Source organism: Carcharhinus amblyrhynchos, chromosome 6 (assembly GCF_965287045.1).
Source record: "Carcharhinus amblyrhynchos chromosome 6, sCarAmb.v2.hapA, whole genome shotgun sequence".
NCBI classification, from domain to species: Eukaryota; Metazoa; Chordata; class Chondrichthyes; order Carcharhiniformes; family Carcharhinidae; genus Carcharhinus; species Carcharhinus amblyrhynchos.
The window spans coordinates 16,235,728-16,253,450 of NC_137329.1; the positions used below are offsets into that span (position 1 = coordinate 16,235,728).

The 17,723-nt window shown below is 40.5% G+C and overlaps 1 protein-coding gene across 4 annotated transcripts in view; it reads left to right on the plus strand.

Annotated features, from left to right (window-relative positions):
* The window catches only part of ano1a (anoctamin 1, calcium activated chloride channel a), a 218,631-nt gene that overhangs the window by 143,630 nt on the left and 57,278 nt on the right, over window positions 1–17,723 (plus strand). Inside the window, exons 13-17 of one of the 4 annotated variants that reach the window (XM_080191552.1) lie at window positions 8,710–8,792; window positions 8,915–8,926; window positions 10,461–10,535; window positions 11,245–11,322; window positions 16,927–17,001. In XM_080191552.1, coding sequence (XP_080047678.1) covers window positions 8,710–8,792; window positions 8,915–8,926; window positions 10,461–10,535; window positions 11,245–11,322; window positions 16,927–17,001 — 323 coding nt within the window. The remainder of the gene's footprint in view (window positions 1–8,709; window positions 8,793–8,914; window positions 8,927–10,460; window positions 10,536–11,244; window positions 11,323–16,926; window positions 17,002–17,723) is intronic. The other 3 variants (XM_080191554.1, XM_080191553.1, XM_080191555.1) reach the window with 3 other exon arrangements.

Genomic DNA, 17,723 nt, shown 5'->3' on the forward strand with positions numbered 1-17,723 from the left:
GAGAGACTTTAGTTGTTAGGATGGATTGACGAGGTTGGGACCAATCTCCTTAGAAATTAAGGCCAAGAGGAGATTTGGTGGAGGCATTCAAATCATGAGGGGTCTGGATGGAGTAGATTAGGAGAAACTGTTTCCATTCATGAAAGGATCAAGAAAGCATAGGCACAAATTTGAAGTAATTGGCAAAAGAAGCAAAAACAAAACTTTGAGGCATTAGGGTCTGGAATGCACTGTCTGAGCGTGTGGTGAGTGTGGGTTCAATCAAGGCACTCAAGGGCATTAGATAATCATTTGAAAAGAAGCAGTCTGCAGGAGAATGGCATGGAGTGAGTTGCTCATCCTGAGAACTGGTGCAGACACAATGGGCCAAATGGCATCCTATTCTGTAACAATTGAGATTCTTTGATATTTAAATCAGGCTGATCCAGACAGTGCAGAATTTCCCTTTTGGTGCTGGTTGCTGTCATGCCAGGAGGGGGAATAACACTTCTCTTTATTGCAGGTAGAATTTATCCATCCAGTGCTAGTTCAATTCATTGCACTTTCCATTTATGGCACAACTTCCTTTTGATATCCCACATTCCACAAGCTCTTTGTCTCTCAGTTAAGTAGGTTCACTTTTAATATGGCAAGAAATAAACATTTAATTTTGTGTAGAATGTGAAAAGTAATTTCCAAAGCATTTAACTTAATTGACTTCCTTTTTGGGGGGGGGGGGGAGGGCACATTCCATTGATCTAACAATGTATGATTGTACCAATTATCATTCACAGCCAACATACTGAAGGGAATAAAAGTGCATCTTTTTTTTTGAGATGTACAAGAAATCTGAAAGAGTATTATTGTTTCTGGACAGGTGAGATCTCCAAGCATCTGTGGAAATGGTCAGAAATGAACCACCAGTGAACAACAATGAAAAAAATGGGCTGTTGTATATGCAACCAGATGCTCCAGCAGAAAAATATTTTGTGCAGACATTCTTGTTATGCTTGTTTTGCTTGTCTAGGCTAGCCTTTTTATTACTCAGTGGACTCCTTCCCTGCTCCCTTGTGCACTTGTCCAACTATTTGGCATATGTTTGCAGAACATCTGTGTCCAAACGTTTGAAAGATGTAGAGCTATCTTGCTCCTTCTCTCAGTGGAGTGTGTCTGATAACCTGGTTGAGCTGTCATTTGCTGCAGGATTCCCATTTTGAAAAAAAAATCTTTTCCCTTTAGATATTGTACCTCGGAGCTTTGCTAATTGGGGGAAACCATTGTGTTTGTGCACATCCTGAGTGTTACTTATCACGCAAAAGTATCTGCTTATGTAGAGCGATTTCATGATCATGTTCAGGAGCTGCCAACTTGAGACGTTTCTAGAAAACAATTAATTGTTTTCTATGTCAAAATGAACTACTACACTTGTCAAAAATGATCACCTTTTTCTTTTCCCGTCTTTTTTTTTCACCTTGATGCTTCCTGTTCAATTGTTCCCCCTCAAGTGTTTCCCATGTGGATTAGTGAGCTCAATGCTCTCCACTGGGATCAGATGCTACTTGTGAGGAGTGGTTCTTTCTCTCCTCTACAGACTACAAAATATAATTCATTTTTCCTCAGCAATAAGATATTTGACCCAACTCTCTCGCCCTGTGATTTTCTAAATATTTTTTTCAACTAGAGATTTAGATACTTGCATTCTGGAGATTCCAAACTGCTGTGTGCATATTTACCCGCTACAATCTTCACATTCCTCACTACTTTTTACTAGACTGCCTCTGACCTATATACTAAATGTACAGGAGTCAGTGCCACAAAAGCTCCAAGACTCCATTACTAAGAACCTCATTACTCTTTTGTGCAAGTTATAAGCGGCTGGTAATGATTTTGAAGTTGGCTCCATCTGGAGACAGGCATGTTATTGTTTGCATTGCTGCCATGTATACAACTTCCTGTGACATCAAGGGAAACCAGCATAGCAACAAAACTGATTTTACAGCAACTACACAGGTGAAATCATCTACTGTCGTTCCTTCCACCGTATGCAAGTGGAATAGATACAGCATTAAGGGAATTGGTTGATATTTGAAGGGTCGTTTTCATACAAGTTTTTGTCTCTACTTTTTGTTTGGAGGTACGAGTCTCTGGTGAACCTAGTATTTCTCCTCCCCTAGTTGCCATGAGAATGTATTGAAGGACCTTTTTTCTTGAACCTTGCATCTTGTTTTTACTGAGTAGCTTGCTGGGCCACTTCAGAGACTAGATGGAAGTCATACCATGTTGTTGTGGCTGTCACATGGTCCGACCAGATAAAGATAATAGGGTTTCCTTCCTGAAGGGCATTTGATTTAAGTAGTTAGATTTCTACAGTAATCCAACAGCTTTTTGGACACTTCTTTACATCTTTATTGGTTTTAGCATGAAGTCAAATCCTCAGACTACCATGGTGGGATTTTGATCTTTGATTTAGTAGCTCTGGCCTTTGGACTAGTAGAATAGTAAAGTGATCAATATTCTACCAACCCCCAAATAAGAGATACGTGCAGGCTAAAGTGTTTCTGGTCTCGAGGGTTATGTGGCTAGTCAGTTGCAAGAGTAGGAAGGTTAAAGTTGGATTGTGTATGTTGATAGTTGAAAAATATTTAGAGTTTTCCCTTGAGCTTGAAGCTCCACATGCATGCACTGCCATTTTATTCTTGAGAACCAAACTGATTCTCCATAACATCAATTTAAAATCTGTACCTTGTGTAAATGTAGTAAGATTTAAACATTTAAGGATAATGGGAAGTGAGTTTACTGTAATATTATCTTGCATTTCTTTAAAGTATTCCTATCCTTTGGTTTTCCGGAGTAAAATCTAATTTGATAAAGCAGCTATACCTGTTACATTCAATCTAAATGATGTTGATCTCAGCACTGTTGTAAAAATGTAAATGCATTTAATGCAGCTGTGTCGAACCTAAACACACTATATGGGCAGGATTTTACGGCTTCATTCATCCCAAATCAAAATCCGTCGTCCCACCCAAAGACCAATGGACCTTTCTGTTGTCTGTCCCTCACCCATTCCAATTCTCATGACGGGTGGGGTGGTAAAATTCTGGCCAATATGTCTCCCATGTTTTCAAAGTTATCGGTATTTCAGTACTGAGTGGTATTAAGTACTGACAATATGCAAGGGAATTTCCTGAAAGCTATAACAGTGAAGGCTGGTACTATTTGGTTTAGGCTGTAGAATAAAGAAACTGATGTTCCAGGTCTAAGGTCCTCGGTAGGAACATTTTATTTGCTGGGATGTGTTGCTGGCAAGGCCAACGTTTATTGCCTTCCTCTAATAGCTGTTGTGATGGTGGTGCTGTTGAGTCATCACCTTTGGACTGCTACAGTTCATAAGTATACCCACAGTGCTTTTTGCAAGAAATTTCTAGGAATGTGACCCAGCAACAAAATAAATGATTACAGTTCCAGGTTAGGAAGTTGAGACTTGCATGGCGGTAACTTACAAGCAATGGTATTCCCCAAGTGTCTGGTACCCCTGTTCTTCCACATGGTGGTGGTTGTAGGATTGGAACATTTACACCCAGCTGTTCAACTGTTTTTTGGTGTTCAATTAAATGTGTCTTGTTGAATACAGACTGAATGCTGTCAGTCAAGACTGTGTGCGCAGTTGCAAAATCCAAAACCAAGCCAAAGCATGTTGGTGCTCCCAGCTGTTTGCTGTCCTTGTCTTTCTAGGTTGTAATGGGTTTGGAAGGTGCTGCCGAAGGATCCTTGCTGCTGTGCATCTTGTAGAAGGCACATTATAATACCACTGTTCATCGGTGGTGGATGTGGTGTGGATCAAGTCGGTTGCTCCAACCTGGATGGTGTCCGGCTGTTGGGTGTGGTTGGAGCAAGTGGAGAGTATTCCATCACACTCGTGCCTTTGTAGATGTTGGACAGGCTTTGGGGAAACAGGAAGTGAGTTAGTTTGTGCAGGTAGATGCATGTTTCCTCTATCAGAGGAAGGAATGCATAACAAACTGACAAGGTAGAGTAGGTTCCAGAGATCGAGTCTAGTGGAAGAAAAACAGGAGATTTCCACCAGTGTGCAGGTTATCCCACTAGTAAAGTTCCAGTGAAAGACCACCTTTATCCCTCTACATATCATCACCACCCTCCTGGCACCCATTTAGAAATGTCGAAGCATTCGTCCCATATGTGATCATCTACTGCCAGAGAGAAAATGAGGTGTTGCTGATGTCTGAAGTTAAAGTAAATATGTAATGCCTGAGCTGTGAAATGCCCAATGGAAAGATGGGTGCTGTTCATTGCGTTTACATTGGAACCGTGTAGGAGGCTACAGACAGGTCAGAGTGGGTCAGCAAGTGATGGGGAACTTGGTCATGGCTGAGGACGAAAGTGCTTGCCTAATCAGATTTAATTTGACTAATTAGTGTTTGAAATCATAATTGCATTTTTTGATCAACTGACTGGAGTGGGTGCAGAATACTGCCTGGGATGGAGCATTTAAGTTATGAAGAGAGATTACATAAGCTTGGGTTGTTTTCCTTAGAGCAAGGAAGACGAGGAGAGGGGGGTGACCTGATCGAGGTGTACAAGACAAGGAGCAGCTGTTTCCTTGAGTCAGTCACAAGAGGGCACAAATTCAAGGTGAGGGGCAGGAAGTTTAAAGGCATTTGAGAATTTTTTAATCCAGACAGTGAAGACAGTCTGGAATGTGCTACCTGGCAGGATGATGGAGCTGGGTTGCCTATCTGGATGGTTCTTGGCATGTCATAACTTTCAAGGCTGTGGGCCAAGTGCTGATAAATGGGATTATAAGTAGATGGGTTAGGTAGTTATGTGTCAGTGCAGACTCGATGGGCCAAAGGGCCTCTTCTGTATGATTCTGTGACTCGTTTTGTTACAAGTTTGAAAAATTTTACTTCCCCTTCAGTTCTGGGAAAGCAACACCTAAGTTTTGCCCTGCCCAGAAGTTTAAAAATAGCTCTTGATGCAGTAATTGGCAATCACATAGTCAGAAATAGAATGTCACAACAGGTATTCCTATAGCTTTTCCTGAGAGATTCAGCAATGCAAAGTTGATTTGATGCCAGCTTACATAAGATAATAGACTGTTAACAAAACAAATGATTTATTGGATGGTTGTAGAAAGTTTGGACATTGTGCAATGATTGCTAAATATTATGACAAAATAAGACTTCTGCTATTTTTTAAATTTAAACAATGAGGATGCACCTTTTTTATACAAAGACTCTTGACTAGTTGGTTGTTTATAGCCTACACTATTCAATCCATTAATCTATAGGTGCAGTATGGACCATTTGAGGTGTGGGAACCTCACAATTATGAAACAAAAATAAAGACTTAAGTTCTTATGGTTCATATGTGACTGTCCTGGTATTAAGCTGATGTTGAGACTTCTTTCTATCACATGATACAACAGTGACTGGTTTGTTGACTAATAATGGCAATCGATCTTTAATTTCTCTGTAGCTTATCCAGAGAAGAGCTAAGCAAAATTCATCCATGGTGGAGGGCCTTGGGAACCATAAACTAGTGTTGTTTATCCCCCTCTAATAGATGTTTATCATGTTACCTTTTAAAGTTACTCATCTGCATCCCAAAACATTACTTCCTGTTAGAACTGTCTGGCACATGGTCGCACTGCTGCCTTGCAGTGCCAGAGACCCAAGTTTAAATTCCTGGCTTGGGTCACTGTCTGTAGAGTCTGCACATTGTGTCTGTGTCTGCATGGTTTCCCTTTGGGTGCTCCGGTTTCCTCCCACGGTCCGATTAGATGTGCTGGTTAGGTGCGTTGATGTCTCCCTCAGTGTACCTGAACAGGTCCCAGAGTGTGGCGACTCGGATTTTCACAGTAACTTCATTAGTGTTACTGTAAGCCTACCTGTGATACTAATAATTAAACTTAAGGAAACAAAAGCCTTTGGAAAGTGCAATGCCAGCCATCACAGATACTATTGCATTGTTCTATTTTCCTAACTGAGGAAAGGAGATTGCATTTAGTGTGCTCAGTGACTCCCTAAAAGCTTCACTGGCAGCTAGTGACTTCCTGCATTGTGTTTTAGACAAATGCAACAGCTAATTTGTGCACAGAAACATCACAAACAGAATTAAAACTAGAAATCCTGATTTATTGATCTAGAATTGATTGGGTAAGCCAATCACCTGGAAGTACTCAATTGTCAAGACTTGGCCCCTATCTTGGCAAATTGGCACATTTTTGAAGGGAATGCTAATCACAAGATAATTGTGAAATTAGGCCACTTGTAATGGCCTTAATTGGGAAGGTTGGTGGCCTGGGGAAGATGCTCTTCCAAAGAGTTGGTGCAGACTTGAATGGGCCAAATAACGACCTCCTGCATTGTAGGGATTCTTTGGAACTCAAAGGAATCAAGGTTGGATCATGGTATTCACAGGGCAGCATCTTGCTGCCAATGTTATCAATGCTTCTAGAAATTGTAATGAAAAATGAGAAGTTGCTTCTTGGATTAATAATTAAAGGAACACCACAGGGTTTTGCTCAGTGCTGTGGTGTTTGTCATGTATATCTAAATTCTACTGGTTCTGTGAGGACGCATCACCCAGTGTCAGGGTGGTTGCTTTGCAAAGGATCTGGTTGAGTTGAATAAACGTGAAGCCTGTAGATATAAGTAATTGTGAAATTATGCAGATGGAAAATGAATGTGCCCACAATGAAATGAGAAGTTTACTAGTTCATTGTTAACTTTCATTTTCTGTCAAAAGCATTTTTATATTAGATTCATCCAATTGTTGGTTCCATAAGACCTGCTCGTTGTTGGATGAATTTGAGATCTCAATACCAGAGAGAAGTCAGTGATTAGGAATCCATTCTTAGTAAAACTATATGATATTTAACACATTAGTTGGAACAGTATTGTCTGACGTACTTGCAACATGAGGGAAAATAGTGACAACCATGTTGGATTGACGCTGTTTGTTTTTAAAGTCAGTGTTAAAATTGCAGCTGTGGTATGAGCATTATTCATTGGACTACTATTTATCGTCCATCCCTAATTAAGCAAGGTAGAGTCAACCACGTTGCTGTTCAACGGGAGCCAAGTGTCAGTCAGTCCATGACTCTATCAGATTATAGTTCTGTTGCATTTCTTGTGACCTGGATGCTGAAGGGCAAATTAATGAAACAAGAAAAGTCACTTCTGAAGAAGTCGTATGGATTTGAAACGTTAACTCTTTTCCTTCTCCCCAGATGCTGCTGGACCTGCTGAGTTTTTCCAGCATTTTCTGCTTTTTGTTTGAGATTATAACATCCACAGTATTTTGCTTTTATTTAAGGAAAGTAGTCTGCCGCTTATTATCTCCCTTGTTCCTGTTCTTTGGGTGCTAAAATGGAACGATACGTTTACATCTGCCAGACTATACTCTACAGCACTGTGAAAAGCAGAGCAAGTCTGTCAAACAGTGGGCTCATTGCTCTGAATTTTTGTGACACGGAATGCTAACTGAAGAACTTGCTGTTGTTTAGCTGGTGGTTGGCATTTTTAGTAAAACAGTTGAGGTACATATATGATGAAAAACAATGCGTCGTTATCAGTGAGCATTGAAATGTGCAGCAAACTGGGATGGTGCAGCCACATCTAAATGTTTAATCTTCAACCTAAAAATGTGTTGAAATGAGCATTTGAATGGTATTAGGATGCTTGGCAGGAAGTGTGTGCAGAAGTCAATACATGGAGACTTGTGTATTCCTTTCCCTCCGTGAGTGTCCTCATACATAATTTCTGGTGAAATAGGAGTGTTTATCCTTGAGGAAAAAGGTTTAACAAACTGGAGTGCACGTTCACAAACACAACAGTTCAGTGAACAGATTGTCACCACCATTTTAAGATTGTTAATATCAGGCTTGATTTGCAAAACAGTTGGATTGCCAAACCCTATTGAAGTTCTTCCCCTGGCTCTGGTATTGAGTATATCCTCTTTGAGGGCTGGTTTAAAATTTCAAGTCCCTTTTCAAAATGTATACATCTTTTTTAACACTGCATGTATTTTGTATTGTGACAAATGTGGTGACCTGATTTTGTTTGCCAAATTTGTGGTGTTAGATTCTTGTGGGGTGACATCGGGCTAGATGGAAAAATTTCTATCAAAAAGCAATTTTGCTTACAGGAATTGGATTGAACAGGAATTCCCTCGGTTTTTTTCAAAATCAGTCCTGAGATATTTACAATCGTATGTACGTTGGGATGGTACAAATTTTAAAGAGCTGAGATGGCCAGTGTTATGGAGATGGAAGCAGACAATCATGCTAATGAAGCAGATTTAGTCAGAGGCCTGTCTTGTGGTCAAAAATCTGCACTGGTGGCAAAAGATCTGGTTCAGCCTCCAGGTGTTGGATTGATTGGCTAGCGAGCAGAGTTTGTGATGAGTCACTCCTGTTTTACATCTAGTATTCACATTAGTGATATCTCAGTTAGCTATCTGACAGGTTTCCATTTCCATATCTGAAAATACAGCCAAGTGCCAAGATACTGGCCCCAGAAACCCTCCCCTATTGCTCCATTTTAAGTGTGATATTCTTATCACAAACTCATGCACCGAGAGGAACATGCGTGGATGATATTAAATGTTTCTTTACAAGAATCACTTCAGTTTATTCGACAATTGTTTTTTTTTAAATTTTATTTGAGAGAGCAGTATTTTAATAGAAGACAATTCTGCTTCCAGCTGCCATGTTCATGGAACACTGGAAAAGATGCCAAATGAGGCTCATATACAAATGGGATCTTACCGGATTTGAAGAGGATGAGGTTAGCCTTCAAAAAATGATTTCTTAAAAGTCCTTCAATTTGTATTAAACAAACTATCTTTTGTCACTATTTTTTGCAGTTTAATAATACTTGTTTCTTCTTCTGTTGCTGACTGCCTGAAGGAACGATTAAAGGTTGGAATTTTAAAAACTAAATACTGCATACCTTTTACAAGCTTGCCTAATTATGCTGCTTTATACTTGTTGCTTGGGGGGGGGTGGTGGTGGGAGTATTTTAATCCAATGCTTTTTTAAAGCTTTAGTGCTTTTTGCTGCTCTTCCTATGTTTTCCATTGTAGGAAGATACGATGCTCTCTTTAATGAAGGTGAAGAATCCAACAAGGATGAGGGAACTTTTCCTGTGGGCTACTTGATTATTTAAGTTGGGGAACCTGTCTGCCATTTGGACCTCTGGACTACAATCATGACTAAACCCCAGTGCAGCGATTATAATAATTGTAACTGGGAGTCTGGTTGTGTTAATCGCTGCTCAGTTATGGTTTCCATTTTTCATGATTTTGTAACAAGGGCTAAAGTATTAGCCCAAAGAGAATCAGCTATCCAATAGCAAGTGTTGTGCTGAAATGGCTGGAAATGTCCTTAGTGAGGCAGTAACTGGTTTAGGTGACGACAGGGGGCTTTCATTTAACCATTTATTTTGTATCCTCCTTGCCAAAATGTGTGATTTCAAGAAGAAACTAGATGAAGCTCTTGGGGCTAAAGAGATCAAGGGATTGGGTGGGTGGGGCAGCAGGTGGGATCAGGATTGAATTTGATCAGCTATGATCAAAACGAATGGCAGAACAGACCCACTCCTGCTTCTAATTTCTATATTTTTATGTCCATGTTGCCTTGACGATCTGTTCTTTTCTGTCCAGTGGTGATTTGGGCACTCTTAGCATCAGAAATTAAAATATTTGAATAGACCTGCTAGTGCAAACTTTCACATATAGTCACAGCAAGATTGAGGATTGGGTCCCTCTTACTGCTTTTCTGTCCAGTTTGTGACCTTTCTTGCTTTGTCTCTGTACGTTATCTTTTTGTGCCTTTTTGGATTGTCAATGTTGGGGAAATCAGTGTCATACCTTTGGTTGCTTTTTCAGCTTACAAAAGTTTTTAAAGGCCATAAAAGCTCCTGCCCCCTCAGTCATGATCATATTGAATGGTGGGAAAGGCTTGACGGGCTTGTTAGCTGCCTCCTATCTTTTGTTCTTTGTTCTTGTGTTCTGTAAGTAATGTTTACAGGCAGTAAAATGGAAGTTATTGTTTCAAATGTCAACAAACCAAAGGCAATAGTGAAAATGTTTAGAACAATGGATGCTGTATAGATTATGACTTTCTATCCAATATTTTTGTACACTCTGAATCGTCCCTTGCTTCTAGACCATATGAGTACTGCCAAAGGCAATTCTAAGTTGGTGAGGTTCAACAAAAATCATTATTTTGCTGGTTCACCACAGTATAGTTTTGAGCTTGTCTGGTGATTTGAGATGGCTCTTGCACCAGGTCCAGAAAAACTGGTCAGGTTTTGTTTGAGTAATGATTTAATGGCAGGGGGAGGTTGGAGAGAAAGGGAAAGAGCCATACTTCTAGTAATGTTGTTATACAAGCTTTCAATTCAATTTGTACGTTAAGCGTTTTGTTCCCCTTTCTCTTTGAAAATGCGCAGGATCATCCACGGCCTGAATATGAAGCCAAGGTTCTGAGTAAAGTTCTGAAGAAAGAACTCCAAAAGAAGGAAGAGGTATGAACAAACTTGCAATCCAAACACACCTTGCATTTTATCCTTAGACTTGGTAAAAATGTTTTTATAAAAGTCTGTTTGAAAAATGCCAGCATTTTTGTGTTCACTATTTTCATTGTCTTTGGAAAATAATTACATCAAATTAATGCTACTGTAGTTGTGTATTGATTTAAATGTGTTTTTTTTTTCATTAAACACATTAATAATTGGACACTGGTCAGATTAGTCCATTGTAAAATTGTCTTGCCACCTCTGAGATCAGGATTTGAATCCAGCCTGTTGAATTAAACACCATCTCCTTGGGTGTATCCATGTACAATGTGGCAGGTTCAACCCAACATGAGACTGCCATTACTGCAGATCTTTTGGACAAGTGCCTCACTGATGGCTACTTGAATAAAGGGGAAAATCTATTCTTGCACTTTTCTTGGTGTGGGGAGAATGCCACATTGTCAGAAGAAGGTGGATGGTACCTCTGTTCATCTGGCATATTCTCCATAAGATCCGAAATGGGTTTGATGGGGATGCTAGGTTTTAAGAATGGATTTTAGCATTTCCCCCATCTTGAGTCCAAGGGAAAAGTTTCTCTACCTCCATTTATATTCAATAATTTAAGTAGCTTGGCATTGGATCCCTTTTGTTAGCCTATGGTAATATGTTACTGAATTTAACACTGTCTATGTGGTCCTTTTCTTTGCCCTGACCTCAGAGGTTATCGGAAGGAGTGGAGGAACAACCAAACAAATGGAAAAACAGAGTTTGGTCTGCTATGGCCGGGGTGAAATTGGTACTAGTTGAAAATAAAGCTTCTTATTTTTGTTTTCCCAAGTTTGTTCAGAAAGACATAGGGCCAAGGTCAATTATTTGAAAAGAAGAATGAAAGTGCCATTCATTGCAGTGAAATATATTGGTTAATGTCAGCTGCTCTTCCAATCACAATCCACTATATAATTCCATTGAACAACTCTTATTGTCAATAGAGTGAAGAAATGAAAAGTTTGCCTCCGTTAGGATTATTGGTTATGCTCCCTATTAGGATTACAACTTCAAAAGGATTTTGGTTTGACTCCCAACTGTTGGCTCACCACCTTGAAAGCTTCATTTGTCACCAATGCTTTGTTAAATTAAATTTTTGCTCCATAAATGAGTGAATAATTTGTACCCAAAATTTATTTAAAATTTGAAGGAGTGTCATTGCATTCAAAAAGTGCCAGTCTTTCTTAACAAGCTACTTGTTTTTGTTTTATCTGAACGGTTTCACTTCATTAAATGTATCTGATAGTTGGTAATACAGTGCATTCAGAATGGCTGTGCATGCAAATAACTGAGTAGACCACCTTTCTTAATTCAGTTATGTTCCTGGTCACCTTCATTTGGTTGCCACTGCGCATGTAATTCGTGATCTCTGTGCACAATGTGACATGATTTGTGATGCTTGACTAGTCGTAGCCTAACATGTTGTAGCAGTAATCGCTCAGGGACTTCAATGTGCTAAGCTTCTAGTTTTGAAGTTTGTCCTTAATGTCACATGTTGGTCATATCAACAGTTTGAATTTGCACATACCTGGTAAGGACACTCAAACCAATTACGTGATTGCCAAGTTTGAATGGAAAACGTAATGTAAAGATTTAAATAGGAGGTGGCGTCAGCAATTTATTAGCAAAAGTGGAGTGCGAGACTTGCTAAATGGGTACCCCTATTCATCTAATTCACTACTGTGCTTGACATTTAGACTTCAGGTTTAACCCTCTGTTAACTAGCCTGTGCTTGGGGAAGAAAAGCAGAAGTGTCTTTATCTCTTTTTCTGCAATAATTAATAAATTGACTAAGTTAATGAATAAAATATAATTAAATGTGAGGTGATGCATTTTGGTAGGGAAAATCAGGCAGCTTGAATAATAGGAATTTAAGTGAGGGAGAAGATGCAAGGGTACAGATATACAAATCACAAAGTAGTGGTACAGATTAATGAGGCCATTAAAAAATAAAGACAAGTGTAACATTGGAATTCATTCTTGCTTTTCAATTCTATGCCTTCAGAAAAGTCATGTTAAACTTGTATGGAATTTTGGCTAGACAATCCTTGGAGAACTGTTAAAACCTCTAGTCTCCATTTTATAAAAAGAGATTGAGGCACTGGACTGGTCAAGGGGCAGAAAATTTTAAGGATGATTCCAGAACTGAGATAATAGATGGAACTTTCCCATCCCACCCACCACAGGAATCATAGCAGATGGGACATGGGCCATGCAAAAGTCCATTGACCTCAGACAGGATTTTCTGGCCTTGGTGAACATGGTTGGAAAATCCTGCCCACAAAGTATCAGGAAAGGTTGAACAGACTGTGCTATTTTATGCAGAAAAGATGAACCTGAGGAGTTATCAAATAGAAGTCTAAGATGAAGTTGAAGTGCGGTAGGGTGGGAAAATATTGGGTAAAATCTTCAGCTCTTCATACCAGCAGGATCTTCTGGTTCCACCAACAGGGCACCCCCTCCAGCACAGATGGCATGATATAGAATTAATGAGAAATCCCATTAATAGCGGAGGGACCAGCCGATCCTGTCACCAAGAAACACACCACAGGGAGGCCAGAGAATCTCACCCATTTATGTTCCCGCTTATTGGGAAGACCAAAGCTAGACACTACAAATACAAGATGGTCACTAATAAATCCAACAGGGAATTCAGGAGACGTGTCTTTATCCAAAAAGTGGTGAGATTCTTGTGGTGTGTTTTAAGAATTAGTATGAGGTGAACAGCAAAATGCATTTAAAGGGAAGCTGGGTAAGCAGTTGAGGGGGAAAGGAATGTTATTCTGATGGGATTAAATGACAGGATTATTAGGATGGTGGGATGTCCTTCATGGCCATCCGAGAAGTTGGTGACAAATGCATCCCATCAATATTGCCTGCAATTTAAAGCTCCAACAAGCATTCGCTGTCTGGAGATGGGACTGTCACCCCTCGAAGAAATCTAACCTCAAGCAGTCTCCAAGCCCCATTGTTCAGGACGGTATAGGTATGGGGGCATGGGGAGGGAAAGGGAAGGGGTGAGTCCCAGGAGAGGGTGAAGGTATTGGGGAGGGAGCACCTGCAGGGGGCAGCCTTGAATGCAGCGGAAGCCCAATGGTGAAAGACAGTTGATGGAGGCACTCCTCGTCTGAGCAGGGTCACTTTGGGCTTCCTCTGAACTTCTCCCGTCAGCCTCAAAATTGAGGCTGGGTGGGAAATGGCCCTTAAGTGGTCACTAATTGATCATTGAGGGCATCAACTGGCACTAGAATGAGCAGTCAGGCCTGGGGTTCACCTATCTCTCCATACAATTTCAGGAGCCTGGTGAGAAGGCTATCAAAAAAAGTACATGGCAAGCTGTCTGTAACCACAGTCGTGGGGGAATATAAAACTCAATGCAGTAAAAGAAGGGTTTTGTGGAGCATGACACTATCATACATCAGTTGCCCTGTCCCCCTCCTGTAGATTGGATGTGACCTCTCCTACAGTACTTTCTCAAGTTGGTTGAATGAGATGCAGAACTCGTGGGTAATTCAAATGCACAAGAGTGAAAGCATTTGAGTTGGGAATGGGAGAGAGGAGGAAACATTGGCCAATGGGCCACTACTTATTCCATCTCTGGCTGTTGAGATCAGGTCTATGCCCTCCCTGCTGAATAGCATGAAATGTAGTTATGGTCTAGATTCCTTCATCCCTCGCTGAAGGAAAGTGGCACAGCAGCTGGCATCAGGGCGATTTGAGGATGGAAAACTTTGGATAGAATCTTGTGCCTCCTGCATGGGGTGAGGAGTTAATCAGATGGTGAGTGTGGACACTGCCACTTTCCCACCTCCACCCTGATTTGAATTCAAGCCAAACAAAGCCTATGGAAGGCCTTCCTGCCCCAAGTGGGCAATTGATTTTTTTGTTTAAAGGTGCTCAGTACATGATCCGAGGAACCCAGCATTGGTCAGCTGAAAGCCACACCCCCATCCCCTTGTTCCAAAGCCTCAGGTGGGAGTAGCACTGGCATCCCAGTGGCACTGAGTACAAAAGAATGGTCAGCCTCTGAGTGGCTGGAAGCTCTTGTGGGGGGGGGGTGGTGGAACTTTTGCCCCTGGGTCCTTTTTCCTGATGAAAGGCCTGTTAAGTGCCTGGCTGGCAGAAGGTGCAGTGAGACTTCCTCTAGCTGATGATTGAGACTCCCGTTCCCTCAGATTCCACCCATTGCATTCAGAGGGCATTCAGCTCTAAATGAAAATGGCTTTATGAAAGAAACATTCTTGGTCACCTATTTCAAAGCAATAAAGCTTCCAACTGTGGGGTACAAGGCTTTATCATTCCCAAAAAAAAGCAATGATGAGCAACCAATCTAGTGGATTTAAGAGGTATTTGTTCCCCAGTTTCTTTATCCAAGTTGCATTTCACTGACTTGTCTTTAAGTAATAACTGTGAATTTGAATGCTATCTCTGAATTGACAAGAAAAGGTCAGGAGTAGCTTAGCTATGGGATGCATCAAAACACAGCTGATCCTGACAAAATTTTTATTCCGTATCGATGGCATAAAGCTGTTTACAGTATCTATTTCTCTGTCTTCCCTCTTCCTCCAACCTCCCCAGTTGAACTGTAAATGCTTGACCATGTGTTTCCATATTTTCCAGTTATGAGCAAAAACTTTCAACTTCCCATCTTTTTAAAATTAATTTCATGTGTAAATTTAAAAGGAACATTCCAGAATAAAGCTTTGCAGCACAACTTCAGAATCTAAGTTATGGGTTAGTGGGACTCCACCTTCTAAATTTTTGATTCTTGCATTTTTAGAATAGATAGGTACTTGATGTTTGCACAGGCTCAATGGGCTAAAGGGCCTCCTTCTGTGCTGTGAAATGCTATGATTCTATGACCGGCCTTGAGAGAAGTGTAAAATGTTCAGTTTAATTGTCCATTTTATTTTGAGTATTCCTCTAACACTAAAAATGAACTGTAAAGAGCTGATGAGTTTGTCCCAAGTTGGGACAAATCCTCTGGACTGAGGTAGCAACATGAAGGTACAAGTGTTTGCCAGCAGTCTGATTCAACTGGAAACAGTGGTTGGAAAAAGAGATGGAATGACATGTTTGGCACAGTCCAGAGGTGGTCCACAACTGAGGAAGATGATATTCACCCAAAAGTAAATGCAGTCCATGTAAGGATCCAACCTTTGTGCAAAAGCAGTGGTGGGGTGGGGGGGCGGTGGGTGTGGAGGCGTACAGAGAGCACACTAGGTATTATCAGTGTTCAGACAGAAGTTCCACATTGGTGGAATGATTTTTTTTCCCCAAGTAATTACTGGTGGAAAGGGACAAATTTCTCATGGAGACTCAGGAAGAAAATGTAGGAGCAGGTAGGGAAGCCATTGCTGGAGATTCTCTGCCTATTATTAGATAGTAAGGATGTATCCTGTATTAGTGACTGGAGATAGAGATCTCCAGATACTTACTTTCTTGTCCATTAGGCAAGAATACTTGTCCCACACAAAAACTCAAAAGTAACTTTCTATAACTGTTCTACCAAAGGTGTTGCACAGTGGATAAGCTGCAAATTATACTGCAGTTTGTGGGTTACTCCCTCCAGCAATGGAGGACGCCTGACTGAATACTCTGCATATACTGAGAGCCTTCAGTAATGACATTCTCTTTCCAACATTACAAATGGCCCAATATATTTTTTTCTTCAGTTTTTAAGCTCACCTTCATGATGACTGGCGTATCAACTTGTACTTCAGTGTGTTTCTAGCATCAGATCACCAATCTGATTCTTGGTTTGATGTTCACCCAAAACCAGTTTGCTTCACCATGAAGTGTGACATGGTCATTTTGTAAGGCGGCGCAAACAAGCTAAAGCATAGATCATGGTGAAACGAAGTTACTGAATAGAAGGGTATGTGGGGTGGAGATTAAAGGAAACAGGATAGGAGAAGACTCCTCTGGAGAACAAATACCAGTTGGCCTAGTGAATGGCTTCAATGCTGAAAGCTCGATGATCTGTTTTTAACCTTGACTCTTTCACTCTTCCACTTTTCCACTCTTGCACTCTTGACTCTTAAAGTCTGTTTGCAATATTACAGTCAAGAGGCTGTTTTATAGAGACATGGGAATGTGTGGTTGTCACGTAAGTTCTATGAATGGAAGAGTAGATCAGACATTTAAATGGATTGAGCATTGATTTTTTAGTTCTGATGCAGTTCCCAAGGGGCATGTCATTTGCATCTAATAGTCTATAACTAATGTCCAGGTGAAATCTGACAGACTTCATAATTCAGATAAGGACTTATTTTGAGCAGAAGCATCTAGCACATCTTCAAGTTGAAAAATAGTCTTGAAGGATTAACTGTTTGCTGGTTCTGCTTGTATTTAGACTGAAAAGGAGAAGCTGACTTGGAGGGATCGTACCCCAGCCTACATAACCAATATTGTTGCAGTTCTATTTATGGTATGAATATGAGCAAATATTTCTCAAGTCTTGGTATTCTGTATTACGGAAGTAGTTATGGTTTGTTATGCAACCATGTAACATATGTATTCAAAGTGCCATTGCACATGAGAGTCACGTTTTTAAATTCATCAGGTGGGACATGTGTTTTGCTGGCCGTCCAGTATTTATTGCCCATCCCTAGTCACCCTTGAACTGAGTGAGTTGCTAGGTCAGTTGAGTCCCCCACATTGCTATATCTTGGGAATCTCATGTAGGCCAGACCCGGTAAGGATGGCAGATTTCCTTCCCTAAAGGACGTTGATTGTCAGAAAAACCCATCTGGTTCACAATGTTTTCATGATCATCAGTAGATTCTTAATTCCAGATTTTTTTTTTATTGAATTCAAATTCCACCATCTGCCGAGGTGATTCGAGTCTGGGTCCCCAAAACATTAGATGGATTTCTGAATGAATAGTCTAGCAATAATACCACTAGGCCATTGCCTCCCTTTTAAAGTTATTAAAATTATATGATAGAGGTTGTTTGGCTACTGTGCTAGTGCTGGCTTGTTGACAGAAATATCTGATTAATCCCACTCCGTTCTATCTATATATTCCTGCAATTTTTTTCTTTAAATTTTTATTTCGTTTTTCACTTGTTAGCCAATCCCCTTTTTGAAAGCTACTGTTGCATCTGCCCCTGCCACTCTTCCACTCACTGCACAATAAACAGTGTTCCT